We start from the raw sequence: 15,963 nt of genomic DNA on the forward strand, positions 1-15,963 counted from the left end.
CATCGCATTGCCATTGAATTAATTCACACTCTTAACTGTGCACACTAATATCCTCAGCCCCCTACAGAAGCAACAGGTATAATGACTGCTCTACTAAAGAGTGTGCAAGCTCTCAGTGTCTGATAGGATTGTGCTCTTATGCTAATTTAATAAGGAATTACAGTAGCTAGTACTAAGGAAAAGTAATTGCTATTAAGGGTCTATAATGTATGCACTAACATGAAAGAACCAGCTCCATAGACATATGTGTATAGAGTTATTGGTAGTAGAAGGGGGATTAGTGTAGATAGCTTGGACATCTGCCATCTCATTAGCATTGTAGTGTATGACCCTGCATCCAGCTCTTGCAAACAAGACTTTGTTGGAGACATGATATGCACACATACTACTATTTTATGGATTTACCTTGGCATAGCAGAAAGAAATGAGAAGCAGAGGGAGCAGGTACCCAAATACAAAGGTGCAAACCACATAAATCCTCTTGTGCTTCAGATTTGGCCAGAACTCCCAACAGAAGGTCTGGTTGTTGCTCCTGTGGATCAGGCGTTGATTATAAGCAACAGGGCAAGCCATGGCAATGGATAGGATCCAGATGAGGATGACTCCAAGCAGGGCATTTCTTGATATACGAATGGAAGAAGACCTTCTGGAGTGCACTATAGCTACGTAGCGATCAACCGACATAGCTGAGAGGGTGAAGATGCTCACCAGCATGGATACAGTGAAGAAGTAGTGAATGAACTTGCAGATGAATGCTCCAAGCACCCAGGTTGGCAGGACATAGACAGTGGACTGGAAAGGGATGCAGAACAGAAGGTAAGCAAGGTCAGCAATGCTCAGGTTCAGGATGAAGATGTTGGTGGTGCTACGAGGCTTGCCAGGCTTGTTTCTTGCCAAGACTGTGATGACCAATGAGTTGCCCAAGACCCCTAGTGCAAATATGATGCCAAACACCACCAGAGTAATAACATTGTCTATGCCAATTCCCAAGAGTGGCTTTACAGATGGTAGTTCATCAGATCCATTGGCTTCCAGGGTAAACCCCTCACTCTTGTTCCCCAGCTCTGTAATCTGATCCATGTCTTCAGCCAGTCAGATAGACATGCACTGATCAGCAGCAGTCACTGGTACTTCAGGATGTACTTTACTGCACAGAACTCTCACTGTAAAAGCCAACAAGTGATGAAGAGGAGCAGGTGAGGACTAGAGAAGAAAGTGCTGGGACTTCAGTTAGAAGGAAGCAGCCAGGACAGGGAGCAGGGTGCTGACAGCACTTCGCTCTGTGCTTCCTCTTATGTGACTGCTCCTCTCAGCCTGGAGTTTTCACCTCCTCCCTCATGTTCTATCAGCTGACGATGCTGAAGCTGTTTTCTTATTCGTCCAGTCTCCTATTCAGGGCTGAAGTTGATTTCTAATTCACTAGCGTCTTAATAACTAGGTACCTATTATTGTTTTGTTAATGCCTCAGTAATTAGAGATTATAGTATATATAAATAAAATAATTCAAGTGCACAGATAAGAAGCTGAGGCTGAAAGCAACCGAGAATCAGAAAATCTAGGCATAAAATGAGACCCAAGGTGAGCACCTGGAAGTGTAATGTAAAGAGGCAACTGATTTCACACTGCAACCACACATTAGTATGTTACTTACAATTCAGCTGATTCTCCATTCTTGCCATACACACTGGCATCATAGTGGGTAGACAGCCAATGGTTTAAAAGGGTTAAATTGCACCTCTGATCTTACATAGCTTACACACAGATAGGGATGCTCAGAATCAAAATCATTCCAGACCCAGCTGTCCCAAAGTGGTTCTGGGCATGAACACTGATATCAAAATATGAAGTGAGCCAAATATTGCATGTTCAGAAAAGTTGGGGTCTGTGCACATGTTGCGTTTTTGACTCATTTTTGTCGCGTTTTTTCTGCACAGTTTTATCACAAAACTTCATTGATCTCCTAGTCCCAGCAAAAAAAAACGCAACTAAAATGCACATATTTTATGCTGCGTTTTTCCTGCCAAGAGATGCAGAATTGGTGAAGAAATCTCTGCAGCAAATACTTAACGCGTGCTCATATCATTAGGCTATGTTCACACGTTGCATTTTTGCTGCGTTTTTTTATGCAAATTAAAAGCTGCTTCTTACAGTATTAGCAAAAGCTATGAGATTTCAGAAATCTCATGCACACACTTGCTTTTTCTTTCCGGATTGGATTAGAAAAACTGCTGTTTTTTTTTTTTTAAACCTTCAGCATTTAAATTCTTTCAGCGTTTTTGCAAGGTTTTTGTAGCGTTTTTTCACCCTAGTGCAAGTGCAAAAACACTTAAAAAAACGCAATCATTAATTTTTGCTGTGCTTTTGCTGCTTTTTGTCTTTACTGCCAAGAGGTTTAGCCTGCATAAAACAAAACCACAGCAAAAACACAACATGTGAACATAGCCTTACTGGAATTTTCAAAGGAATAAATGCTTTTGGCACATTATATTTACACATCTAGCATACGAATAGGTATACCTGGCATCAAAATGATTTCAATCCACCTGGCCAAATACAGTTTTTGGCACTTATATTGTTATCACAGTGAGGAGACAGAGCTACTTAGTGATCATAATGAATATCAGATGTTTTCAAATGGTTAAACACCATTAGGCAATTCTTCTTACACTCCTACGTGTAGACGGCAAAATGCTGCATGAAAATCATCCAAGAATAGACTGGCCTAAAAGGGTTCTGGGCATCAAGACTGGCATGAAAATGGCAGCTGGTGAATTTTTACTGTTTTGAATAATCATTCAACACTTTGGTGTATTAAGTGGTTTGAATAAACTTTAAGCCACTGTTCTCACAAAGACTTCCCTGCGGGGAAAGCATTCATGTCTAGACTCACCTAAGGGGGCTTTCAGCTTGAATATTGGCATTAAATTGGGCCGACTGCTGTTCTTTACAGATTTAAATAAGCAACAGATATTTTCAAAGGCTTAAAACATTTTGTGTCATTGACAGCAGACATACGGAGATGTCCTGCATCAAACTGATTCAAGTCTAGATTCTGGGCATATACACTGTCACAGAGGGGCAGTTGGTCACCTTTTACTGCTTTGAATAAAAATGAGTTCTCAAAGGGTTAAATGATTTTGGATTACCGTTCTTTCACTTCCAAAAAACAGATAGTGATGGCCAGTGTCGGACTGGGGTGCAAAGGGCCCACCAGTAACCAACTCCGGGACCCCACTTTTCAGCTACATGCAAATGTGACATTATCCTCAATCACAAATGTACAGTACAGACCAAAAGTTTGGACACACCTTCTCATTTAAAGATTTTTCTGTATTTTCCTGTCTAGGAAAATTGTACATTCACACTGAAGGCATCAAAACTATGAATTAACACATGTGAAATTATATACTTAACAAGAAAGTGTGAAACAACTGAAAATATGTCTTATATTCTAGGTTCTTCAAAGTAGCTACCTTTTGCTTTAATGGCTGCTTTGCACACTCTTGGCATTCTCTTGATGAGCTTCAAGAGGTAGTCACCGAAAATGGTCTTCCAACAATCTTGAAGGAGTTCCCAGAGATGCTTAGCACTTGTTGGCCCTTTTGCCTTCACTCTGCGGTCCAGCTCACCCCAAACCATCTCGATTGGGTTCAGGTCTGGTGACTGTGGAGGCCAGGTCATCTGGCGTAGCACCCCATCACTCTCCTTCTTGGTCAAATAGCCCTTACACAGCCTGGAAGTGTGTTTGGGGTCATTGTCCTGTTGAAAAATAAATGATGGTCCAACTAAACGCAAACCGGATGGAATAGCATGCCGCTGCATGATGCTGTGGTAGCCATGCTGGTTCAGTATGCCTTGAATTTTGAATAAATCCCCAACAGTGTCATCAGCAAAGCACCCCCACACCTCCTCCTCCATGCTTCACGGTGGGAACCAGGCATGTAGAGTCCATCCATTCACCTTTTCTGCGTCGCACAAAGACACGGTGGCTGGAACCAAAGATCTCAAATTTGGACTCATCAGACAAAAGCACAGATTTCCACTGGTCTAATGTCCATTCCTTGTGTTCTTTAGCCCAAACAAGTCTCTTCTGCTTGTTGCCTGTCCTTAGCCGTGGATTCCTAGCAGCTATTTTACCATGAAGGCCTGCTGCACAAAGTCTCCTCTTAACAGTTGTTGTAGAGATGTGTCTGCTCCTAGAACTCTGTGTAGCATTGACCTGGTCTCTAATCTGAGCTGCTGTTAACCTGCGATTTCTGAGGCTGGTGACTCCGGTAAACTTACCCTCAGAAGCAGAGGTGACTATTGGTTTTCCATTCCTGGGGCGGTCCTCATGTGAGCCAGTTTCTTTGTAGTGCTTGATGGTTTTTGCAACTGCACTTGGGGACACGTTCAAAGCTTGCCCAATTTTTCGGACTGACTGACCTTCATTTCTTAAAGTAATGATGGCCACTCGTTTTTCTTTACTTAGCTGCTTTTTTCTTGCCATAATACAAATTCTAACAGTCTATTCAGTAGGACTATCAGCTGTGTATCCACCAGACTTCTGCACAACACAAGTGATGGTCCCAACCCCATTTATAAGGCAAGAAATCCCACTTACTAAACCTGACAGAGCACACCTGTGAAGTGAAAACTATTTCCGGTGACTACCTCTTGAAGCTCATCAAGAGAATGCCAAGAGTGTGCAAAGCAGTCATCAAAGCAAAATGTGGCTACTTTGAAGAACCTAGAATATAAGACATATTTTCAGTTGTTTCAGTCTTTTTTGTTAAGTATATAATTCCACATGTGTTAATTCATAGTTTTGATGCCTTCAGTGTGAATGTACAATTTTTAAAGTCATGAAAATACAGAAAAATCTTTAAATAAGAAGGTGTGTCCAAACTTTTGGTCTGTACTGTATGTAACAATGAACTGTGTAGATTGTTACATGAATAAGACGCTGCCTCTGTCTGTACATAGTGATTGAAGTACATTGTGCCAAGTACTGGTCATATAAGAGGGTGGTGGCCCACTCTTGTACAGTGGCCCACTGGAGGATTCTCTTGTTCTTTTGTGAGCCAGTCCAAGCCTGGTGATGGCAGGCTTTAGAATCATGTGACTGCAGGTCGCCCTAGGGTAGGCATGAATGCTGGCCACTTTTCATTGCGATGAAAAAGTATCAATTGTTTTAAAAGACCAAAATAAGTTTGGGCCACTGATGGCACACAACTAACACCCAGATAGGGATACTCTACATCGCAAATGTGGGTTAAATAGAGACTTTGGTTGCAAAAAGGGCATGCAACCAAAGATTGCAAAGCTTGTGTGCTGCAGTCACAGTACCCTATGTGAGAACAGGGAGTAACTTTTCCCTGCATAAATCATTCCCATCTTCAGCTCGTGACCCAGCTGCTACCCTCTCCCACCCCCGCTAGGGACTTTTGCAGGGACTTGTGATTCAAACAGGGAAAATTGACTTCCTGTGTCCACATAGAGCTTAGAAGGATTCAGCTAGTCAGTTTTTAATCACATGATGTCATAGACTTAATGGAAAAGTGAAGAATTACATGGGTAGAAGGGAAAATGAGCAACTGTCAGTACAGATTGCTATATGATATGATGACTGCAAAATATTAAGAGGTTAAAAACTTTGATGGGAGTGTTTTTTTAACATGTCTATCGATCCTGTGATTTTCATAATTCTTCAACTTTTTCTTTTTGGTATTGCAGTTTCACTGTTGAGGAATGTATATCACTGCCAAAGCATAGTGCCCGACTAGATAGGAGAAAAAAAGAAACAATCAGTACTCAGTGTGATACAGACCCTCTGAGATCGGACCCTGATGAACAATGCCATATATCGAGACTTGATTAAAGGGGATCTTTCAGCAGGTTTTTGCAGACTCCCTTAATTGTTACCAGAGTCCACAGCCACCAGGTCTCTCAACAGTTGTGAGGCCCGGAAACCTTAAAGCAATCCTGTCGGCAGAATTTTGCTAAGTAAACTACAGACCTTGTCATGTTGGGGCTGCTGCACTGATTAATATGATACCAGAGGTGAAGAAATCCATCTTGTAGTTCTCATGTAATGATAATGAATGAATGAATAATGAATGTTAATGATATGCCCGTGCTCTTGGGTGGGACTGTAGGCAGGGTCTTTCCTTGGTGTTCTATGCCAGATCAGCAAGATAAGACAAAATTAGCAAAATCCTGCTGACAGGTTTACTTTAACGGAGACTTTAAGGTAACTGGAGTTTTCAGCTGCTAGAACAACTGACAGCTGTGAACTATGGTTACCATGCGTATGTATTTTACTGTAGTACTGTATTTTACTGTAATAAATAAATAAATGAAAAAAATCAATGTGGGTCCTCCCTATTTTTATTAACCAGCCAAGGGAAAGAAGCAGAATTATTAGGCTGGGAAGGGGCCAATATCCAAGGACCTTCTCAAGCTATTAATACCAGCCCCTGGTTGTCTGCTTTACCTTTGCTGGTTATTAAAAATGGGGGAACCTTAAAAAAGTGACATGGAGTCCCCCCTATTATTAATTAACCAGCTGAGGCAAAACAGACAGCCGGGGGCTTATATTAATAAGCTGGAAAGGGCCATGGATTTTGGCCCCTTACAAGCCTAATAAGACCAGCTCTTAGCCACCCCAAAAATGACGTATCCATTAGATTCGTCAATTCTGGTGCTTAGTCTTTGCTCTTTCTGATTTCACTGGTGCATTGGCAATCGGGCTGGTGGGATTGTGGGGTTGATGTCAGCTGTGTAATGTGCGCTCACATGAAGCCCATGCATTAGTGATGGAGAGGCATTTATCAGACACCTCCATTACAAACCCAGTAAGTAAAAAAAAAAAAAGAAAACACATGAAAAAATCTTTATTTAAAAAAAACAACTCCCCAACAATTTCCCTCTTTCCTCCATTTATTAAAAAAAAAATTAATAATAAAAACAAATAATTCACAGGGTCGCAGCTCCATAAAACTGCATCGGAGAATGCAGCTCCATAGACTGAAGTAGCAACTACTGATAGGTATCAGGCTGCGCTCCTTGAGACCCGGCTGCTGTGAATTAAGGTGATGTCAGTAAGATCACCTCAGTTCATAGCAGCTGGTTTTCACGATGCACAGCACCAGTGCCGTACTGATGAACGGCCGCTCATCAGTTCATCACTAGCGCAGCACAGCCTGATAACCAGCCGCTGTGAACTGAGGTAACGTCAATAAGGTCACACCTATTTCTTGTATTGGAAGTGCCGTCAGTTTTTTCTGTTTCTATGTTTAAGCTTTGACTGAGCACTCTACCTCTATGCCACAGGCAATTTTAATTGCAGTAGGATCTTACTTTCCCACACATAAGAAGACGGATGTCCCTTAGACAGGTATTCACATTGGCAGGGTCCTGGTACTTTGAGAAACGCCTTATTGCGGCTACTAGGTACACATGAATTGGCCAATTTATGCACTAAGATTTCTCATTTATTTCTATTTTCTACAGCAGTAATGCTATTCAAATTTCATATATTTCATGTTCGCATACTTAGTGTTGCAGTGTGCTGCTTTGTTTGTTAGTATTTTATGGAGGTAGCGGCTCCTAGTAAGCACCTGTTCACACCTATTTCTTGTATTAGTAGGACAATTGTGTCAGCTATCAAAGACCACACGACAGAAGTTCCCTGGTGTAAGCTCATCCTGTCATCTCTGCTGTCAAGAAAAAATGTCCCCAAACTCATCACCCAAGACATCAACAGAGAGCTAGCAACCAAGATCACCTCGACACCAGACATCACTCTGGCACAACATCCCGCCATAATTCTCCATCACCAGTATGATGATAAACATCTTAATAACCAAGGAATCAGCCTTCTTGCCAAAGAACTCAAAGACATAGTGCTCAACAGAATCTTGGGACACGAAACCCACACGAACCAAAAACCTGTAGAAAGAGCACCTCTAACAAATAGACCTAAAACTGAATATGCACAGCAAACTGGAAACTGAGACCTGTATGCAAAATTAGGCCATGAGATACACAACTCTTAGAAGACACCATCCCACACAGAGTAAAGCAGAGCAGTGACATGGAGGAGATAAAGACCAAGCTCAGCTCTCTGTGCAAAAAACTAATGTGACTAGATCAATTGCCTAAAGCATGGTAACTAGTCAGCGATCCAAGTTGTCCAGCTCATTACAAGGTATATAGCCCCACAATGTCACCTCTAATCATCAGTAGCTGGAATATCCAGGGCCTGAACACTTCAGCCTTTAGAAGTAAGACAGACAACCCAGACTTCAAGCACAGACTGAAAAACACCGATATACAAATCCTCCTGGAAACATGGACTAAAGCAGATAATGAATCCCTTGTCTCCACCAGATACAGGGAACTCTCTGTCCCTGCCCTGAAAAACAAAACCACCAAAAAGGGCCTGAGCTCAGGAGGAATATTAGTCTGGTACAAAAAGGAGTTTCATGAACATATCTGAGCAGTTAAGAGAGGAGAAAGCCACATCTGGGTAACAATAAGCCCCATCCATCTCACCTTTTGGGCCAACATCTACTTTTGTGCAGCATACATAGCTCCTCTAGAGTCTCTATACTTCAACCCAGACAGCTTTGAGACACTACAGAGTAAATCTGCCCACTTCCAGTCTCCGGCAACGTTCTCATCTATCACTACCACTGATGGAAACGTCTATATATTTGGAGCAAATACCGACTGTGACAACCCAGTTCACACCGAGAGGAATAGCTATGACGGCACAGTCAAAAAAAGTGGCATAACACTGTTAAACCTATGCCGAAGCCTCGGACTTTGCATCCTCAATGCCCTCACCAAGGGAGACTCATTGGGAAGACATACCCTAAACTCCCACATGGGCAGCAGCATGATAGACTATGCCATCACAGATATGGACCCTACAAATATTGGCACCTTTATAGTCACCCCAGAAACACATCTGTCAGACCACAACCAACTGCTCCTATACATCAAATTCACAAACAAATCACCGTCACAAATTCTGCAGCAGACCGGACTCTTTAACTTTCCTCCTTCCTTCAAATGGTCCAAGATGTCAGCTCCAAAATGTACAGATGCCATCAACAGACCAGAGAACAAGGAGAAGCTCCAACACTTCCATAATAACGTATATGAACTTAACCCAGAAGGAGTACACCTAGCGCTGAGGGACCTTAACGACATACTCTATGCCATGGCAGAAATGTCCGACCTAAAAAGATGCAGCAACAAGAGGCTGAGTACACAAAATCCCAATTGGTTTGACAAGGAATGTAAACCCATAAGGAAGGCCTCAAATTAAAAACACAGAGACCCAAAATAACCCCAATCTTAGAGAAGCCTACCACACCATACAACAAAATTAAAAATCCATGCTCAGAAAGAAAAAGCAAAGCCTCATTTCCACCAAACTCCTCCAACTCCAAGATTCCCTTGAAGACAACAGCTTTTGGGAACTTTGGAACCACCTTGAAATCAACCATAAAAGAAACAACCTCCACATCCAGAGAGGCAACATCTTATTCCAGTACTTCAAGGACCTTTACAAAGACATCCCAGGTGAAGACCTTAACCCGGCACAAAAAGAGCTCAAACCTTGTATCTCCATATCCTTCAAACTGAAGGATATGGAGATACAATTCAAATACTTCCAAAGCCTTCTGGACACACCAATTACATTGCCAAAATTATTGTATTGCAGACTGCCTACTTCACCAAAAACTGGAACCAAGGACTCATGACCCAAATACACAAAATCGGGGACAAGTACGACTCAGCAAACTACTGGGGGATATGTGTCAGCAGCAACCTGAGGAAACTCTTCAACTTCATCCTGAACAAGAGGATCCTCAACTTCTTCACCCAACAACGTCCTCAGTGAAAGCCACGCAGGCTTCATTCCAAGCCACAGCACCATGGACGATATCTACACCCAGCACAGCCTTATCAAGAACCAAATCCACAATACAAAGCATGGGAGGAAATATGCCTATTTTTTGGACTTCAAGAAGGTGTTCAATTCAGTGTGGCACCTAGGACCATAAAACTGCTTGGGAGCGGAATAGAAGGAAAAACATATGATGTTATCTGAAGCTCATACACTGAGAACAGCTGCAGCATGAAGGTAAATGGAAGGAGCATGGCCTATTTCCAGCCAAGCCGAGATGTAAGACAGGGCTGCAGCCTCAGTCCAATTCTATTCATCAATTACATCAATATTCTGGCGGTGGCTCAGGAGTCCTCTTCAGCACCATGACTCACACTACATGTCACTGAAGTGAAATTTCTGCTGTATGCTGATGACCTCGTGCAGTTATCAGAAACTGAGAAAGGACTCCAAGATAATCTGAAAACTCTAGAGACCTTCAGCACCACATGGGCACTGAAAATCAACCAGAAAAAAATAGTATTATGGTGTTCCAGAAAAAAAACAGAAACCAGCTGGCCATCCTTCCTTCATAATAGACAACTGTCCACTTACAGAAACCAACAATACACCTACCTGGCCTAGAACTCAGCCAATCAGGGAGATTTAAGCCAGCGATAAAGTTGCTGAAAGATGAGGCATGCAAAACCTTCTATGCCATCAGTAGACGTCTACCATCTCAAGGCACCTGTAACCGTCTGGCTAAAAATCTTTGATACCATTATTGCCCCAATCCTTCTCTATGTCAGCAAAGTCTGGGGTCCCAAAGTGGGATGCTGGACCAACAGAAATATTTCCCCTAGTGTTGTACAAACACTTCCTCCAAGTCCATTGGAGCACATCAAACAGCATCTCCAGAGCAATGCTGGGCAGATTCCACTCCACCTTGCGATCCAGAAGAAGGAGCTATCATTTAAGGCTCATATACAAAGTAGTAGTCCCAGCTCCTACCATCACGAAACCTTGCTACACCAGGAAGCCACAGGAGAATGGAGTCCAACAACACAAATCACCCAAAACCAGCCTGACCAAGACATCAACCTGCATGGCCTGACAAAAGGTGAAACCCGGAAGACTGTACAAAGAGGCAAAAAGGAATATCTCACCGTCTGGAGGAACAACATAAACTGACACTACACCAAAACATACAGATGGAATACAAACTGGCCCCATATCTAGAGAAACTAGAAAATCCCAAAAAGTGACAGATCTTGAGCCGGCACAGATTGAGTGCCCACAGCCTCCTCGTCGAATACGGGCGGCACCGACAGAACTATAAGTCCCAAAAGAGCAGACTCTGCCAGCAGTGCCCCAGGAGGCCATAGAGGATGAGGCACACTTCTTGCTGAGGTGCCCCAAATATGCTGTGAGGGACACTCACTTCAGTAGACACTGTCTGATATCCTCCTAGACTTCACCTCCATGGAGGAGGAAGAGAAACTGCAGCAGCCATAGCAGCGCAAAATGTTAGTGCCTGCCTCAGACTAAGAGGAGCCTGATATGTCATGGACCCCTATACCCCACCATGGAGATGTGTCCCTATCCCCATTCCCCCATTATTTTACCACTTGCTTTGGCAATGCTTCACGTGCTTAGTTCTGCCAATAGAGCTCATTTGAATTTAATTTAATTGTGATAGAGAGACTGAACTTGGTGCTGTATTCCTGTGCTGATGGTGGATCTGATGATGTAGCTATGTACTAATGATGGTTCTGATGATGTTTCTATTTACTAACGATGGTTCTGATGATGTAGTCATGTACGGACAACAGTTCTGATGATGTAGTCATGTACTGATGGTGTTTCTGGTAAAATAGTCGTGTACTGATGGTGGTTCTGGTGATGTAGGTATCTCCTGATGATGGTTCTGGGGTTGTACTCATGTCCTGATGGTAGTTATGATAATGTATTAATGTAGATGTTGTAATATTTAATTTATTAGACTTGATAATAGATAATTATAGGATCAGTGTACTGTACTAAAAATACATCTATCTGAATGAAACTATATACAGTACGTCAGCCGAAGAAGTATTTGACTAGAGTCCCCATACACTATAGAAAGCTGTCTGATCATTCATCCGGCTGCTATCTCCCCCAACTTTCCCAAACACAGGCGTGCTCACTCTGCTGAGCGCTTCTGAGTTCTCAATAAGAGCCACTGCTAGACATTAGGGTTGAGCAAGTATGTTCTGTCCGAGTATGCTCGGGCCGAGCTCCGAGTATTTATAGCTGCTCTGTGATAAGGTTAAATCGCTCCCATGTGCATGATTTGCAACTGTTTGACAGCTTTATTGCATGGGAGGAATGTGTAAGAAATAGACATTCCTCACATGTAATAAAACTGTCAAACAGTCGCAAATCTTGCACAGGGGAGCGATTTAACCTTATCACCGAGAAGCTATAAAAACTCAGAGCTCGGCCTGAGCATACTCGGCAAAAGGGTTAATAGAACATACTCGCTCAACACTACTAGACATCTCTTGTGGTGGCTTATCACTTACAGAACAAAAGGATCTGCAGTCTGAAATCTGACTTGCCAGACCCTTATTTCCTGAAACAATCATCTGTAAGGGACCCCATACACAATATACTAAGTTCACATATTCAGTAATAATCCATTAGCATGGCCCAACAGCAATCTCCATTGACAAAAAAGTTGTACAGAAGTAACATGGCACAGGATGGTAGCCATGGGCAAGGTACTGTTCTCATACACCCAGGCACGTTATTAAAAAGTGGGGGTCCTGGCTGGTGTGTTGACTTGTGCTGTGTGGGCGCTACGCCCATGCAGGCCACATGTAACCGATGATGCTGGTTTTCTTTAACCACAAGGGACATGAACACACACATCTCCTTCTTCCCTGAAAACACTTTATCTTCTTCACTTACTTCCTCTACTCTTTGCACAGCCCAGCATACTATCTTGGGACCTTCATTTTTTAACTCTGTGGGGAACACTCAGGTTGAGGTGTAACGGTAAGGCCCCTTTTCCTCTGTGGGATCCGCACGGGTTGAGGTATTACACTACGGCCTCTCACAGCTAAACTCAGTTTCCGGTCCGCAAGACTCATGGACTCCATCATGTAGCAACGCGGCCTGTAATTTCTTCGTAGGAGTGGATATATCCCAATATGGTGACATGACTTTCTTTACTGTAGATGCCTAGTAGCTACAATGATATATGTATTCTCTTCCTTTTGCTTCCCTTTACTTTGCCTTCCTTTACTTCTCTCCGTACCGTCCTGCTAGGCTTCCTGCCCCAGGCCCTGATATTCTTTCTCTCACTCTCTGTGCCCCGATTCCGGTCTGCTACTCGCTTCTCTTTTTTGATATCTCTTCTCATACAGGCCCTTACTATCTGCTCCGGTAGCTCCTCTCTTGACACAAGGACACCCACTGCATCCAGCACCATAGGTCTTTACTCTGCACATCTGGGCTCTTTTCTGACTAGCTACCAGGAAGTACTTTCTGATCATGCTGTATAGCCCTCCCTCTCTGGGCTGGCTAAACTCTGGACTTAACTCTGTTTTGCCTTACTCACTGTCTGGTGCTGGGCAGGCTATAACATCGTTATTGCCATCTTGTGGCCATTATACTTAACATCACATAACATTACGTATCACACAGTACACACTACACATTACACTGTACAACATTACATGGAGGTTTCTCAAGGAGTATGTGCAAGATGCCCATCCCACTACACAGATACAACTTTTTTGTCCACCTGAAAAAAACTGATTTCAACTGGATCCGTTTTTTAACTTTGAAGTCTATGGAAAAGAGATCCGTTAAATAGCTATCCGTTTTCTCCCATTTGAAAAGGATCCGTTTTTTGCTTACTGGAAGTGGAGAAATAAATATTTAACACATGCTACTAGACGTGTGAACTTTCAAGTAATCATTTATTTGAAACTGATCCCGTAAGCGAAAAACAGATCCTTTTCAAATGGGAGGAAAATGGATGGCTATTTAACTGATCCTTTTTCCACAGACTTCAATGTTAACAAAATGGATCCAGTTGAAATCAGTTTTATTCAGGTGGACAAAAAAAGTTGTGTCTGCACAACTTTTTTGACAACAGATTGCTGCTGTATCCATTCTAACGGATGATTATTGGACATGTGAACTTTGCCTTAAATTGTCTGCCGAACCTTTTGAAGTCTTCCTGCTCTATCAACTTTAGTCTAATGTGTATGGGTGCCTTAACTATTAAAGTGTATGTGCACATTTAGGGTATGTGCAAACAATATCTTTTAGACGTCTGCAAACCGCGCAAGGGCACAGCAGGATCTTTTGTACTGTAATTACATTTTTTGCTTCTTTTCAGTCAATTTTTCAAAAATCTTTTGGCTTTTTTTTATTTAAATTGCATTGAATAAACTTGTGAGTGGTTTACAAGCAGAAGCCGCCCAAAAAATGGTAAGGTCACTTTTAATTGCTTCCCATCTTTCGAAACCTGAAGTAGTTAATAGAAGCTGAACATATGCACAGCAAGTCATTCTTACATTGCAGTACATATGTTCATTCTTTTTAGAGTTTATTCAGCACTTTCTTCAGCCAGGTTATGGAGCGGATCCACCTGAAAAATACGTTGTGTGCATACGCCTTTAGTCTGACTTAATTGTTGGGGGTGTGAAAAGGTAAAGTGTTTATGGTAGCATGAATGCCAAATACAGCACTGCTGATATTGGGAGACAATATCTAGCACTAGTGGAGGACTACAACTGGCACTCTGTTTTATTATAGCCTCAAAAGGGAGCATCTGGGCTGCCATCCAAGTAGTTAGTTTGTTTTTTGCCTTGAAGATCTGGTTGAAATGTTAAAAAAGAGGGTTATTATGACAACCATTGTCAAGATGAAGGCAAAGGATTTACTGGCATGTTATGATTGACAATATATCCGTTAAAATGCATAAGAAAATCTTTTATCTCACATCTATATTTTGTACTATAAAAGCATCATTAGCTAGGCACATAATAGTGTCTTTCAGTGTGTGAAATATATAATGTCACCAAATTGTTGTTATATGGTGCCATAAATATTATGCATTTGTGGACCAAACACAATGAAATGTCTTATAACGATGTCATACAGCATCTACAACAATCAAAGTGCTGCTGAACTGATAGCGACATACAGACTCCAACCAATATTACCGTGTCAAGTTAGTGCTGGTACAGAGCTTTGTACCGTAAACATGGCGATTACTGTTTAGAAAGATTGCTTTTAATATTATACACATTTCTTTCAGTTTCTTAGGAACTATTTTTCTTTTCTTTCCTGATATTTCCTCCTGTAGTCTTACTTTTAGTTATTACTTGTGAAATGAGAGGATTCTGAGTTGCAGGTAAAGCAGGATGATAAAATGTATCTGTACTATGACCATGTTAGTCCAGAGTAAGTTCTGACGTGATCAGACGAAGTCACAGAATACATAACTATTACATGCAGTGACTCACAGGTGATTGTAGACTTTTTTTCTTTTCTTCTCCATCTTGCTGAGATTGATATAACAATGTCCTCTGATGACTTCTCCTAATATTCATTACACCCTATTGTGTTAGCTTGGCATTATTTTGATAGGTTATTCCATGGCACCGTATGGGTTATTTGCGATTCTTATAGGATATATCTTGATTTTTATGACACGTTAATATTCTTCGATGATATTTTGTGGTTTGCTCTTGATTATATGGTGCATTTTTTATAAGCTATATTTTTACTGAGCAAAAATCAAAGAGTATTACAGTTCCAACAAAGTATATGGTATTTTTGAAAATCTCATGCCCACTGTGTTTTTTTTTTCACGCAGCGTAACTGACCTGCGGTGTGTTTTTGAAATATGCAACATGTCAATTTCAATTTCTCTTTGTGGCAAATATGTGTTTTATTTGCAGAGTTTCCCTCATCAAGACAACTTAGCCTAAGAGAAGAGTCAGACGGCCATATAACTAAGCAGCTCTCAAAAACGGGACGACCAATCCAAGTATTGCATTGCGATCCTCGTCAGAATT

General features: G+C 41.8%; 1 protein-coding gene across 1 annotated transcript in view; it reads right to left on the reverse strand.

The window, feature by feature from the left end:
• Nucleotides 1-1,337, reverse strand: part of GALR1 (galanin receptor 1) — a 625,922-nt gene extending 624,585 nt beyond the window's left edge. The window contains exon 1 of the mRNA XM_073678918.1: nucleotides 406-1,337. Coding sequence (XP_073535019.1) covers nucleotides 406-1,080 — 675 coding nt within the window. The 5' untranslated portion in view covers nucleotides 1,081-1,337. The remainder of the gene's footprint in view (nucleotides 1-405) is intronic.
• Nucleotides 1,338-15,963: the final 14,626 nt, after the last annotated feature.

Source organism: Phyllobates terribilis, unplaced genomic scaffold (genome assembly GCF_046119375.1).
Source record: "Phyllobates terribilis strain yellow unplaced genomic scaffold, ASM4611937v1 Scaffold_4__5_contigs__length_816908805, whole genome shotgun sequence".
NCBI lineage: Eukaryota > Metazoa > Chordata > Amphibia > Anura > Dendrobatidae > Phyllobates > Phyllobates terribilis.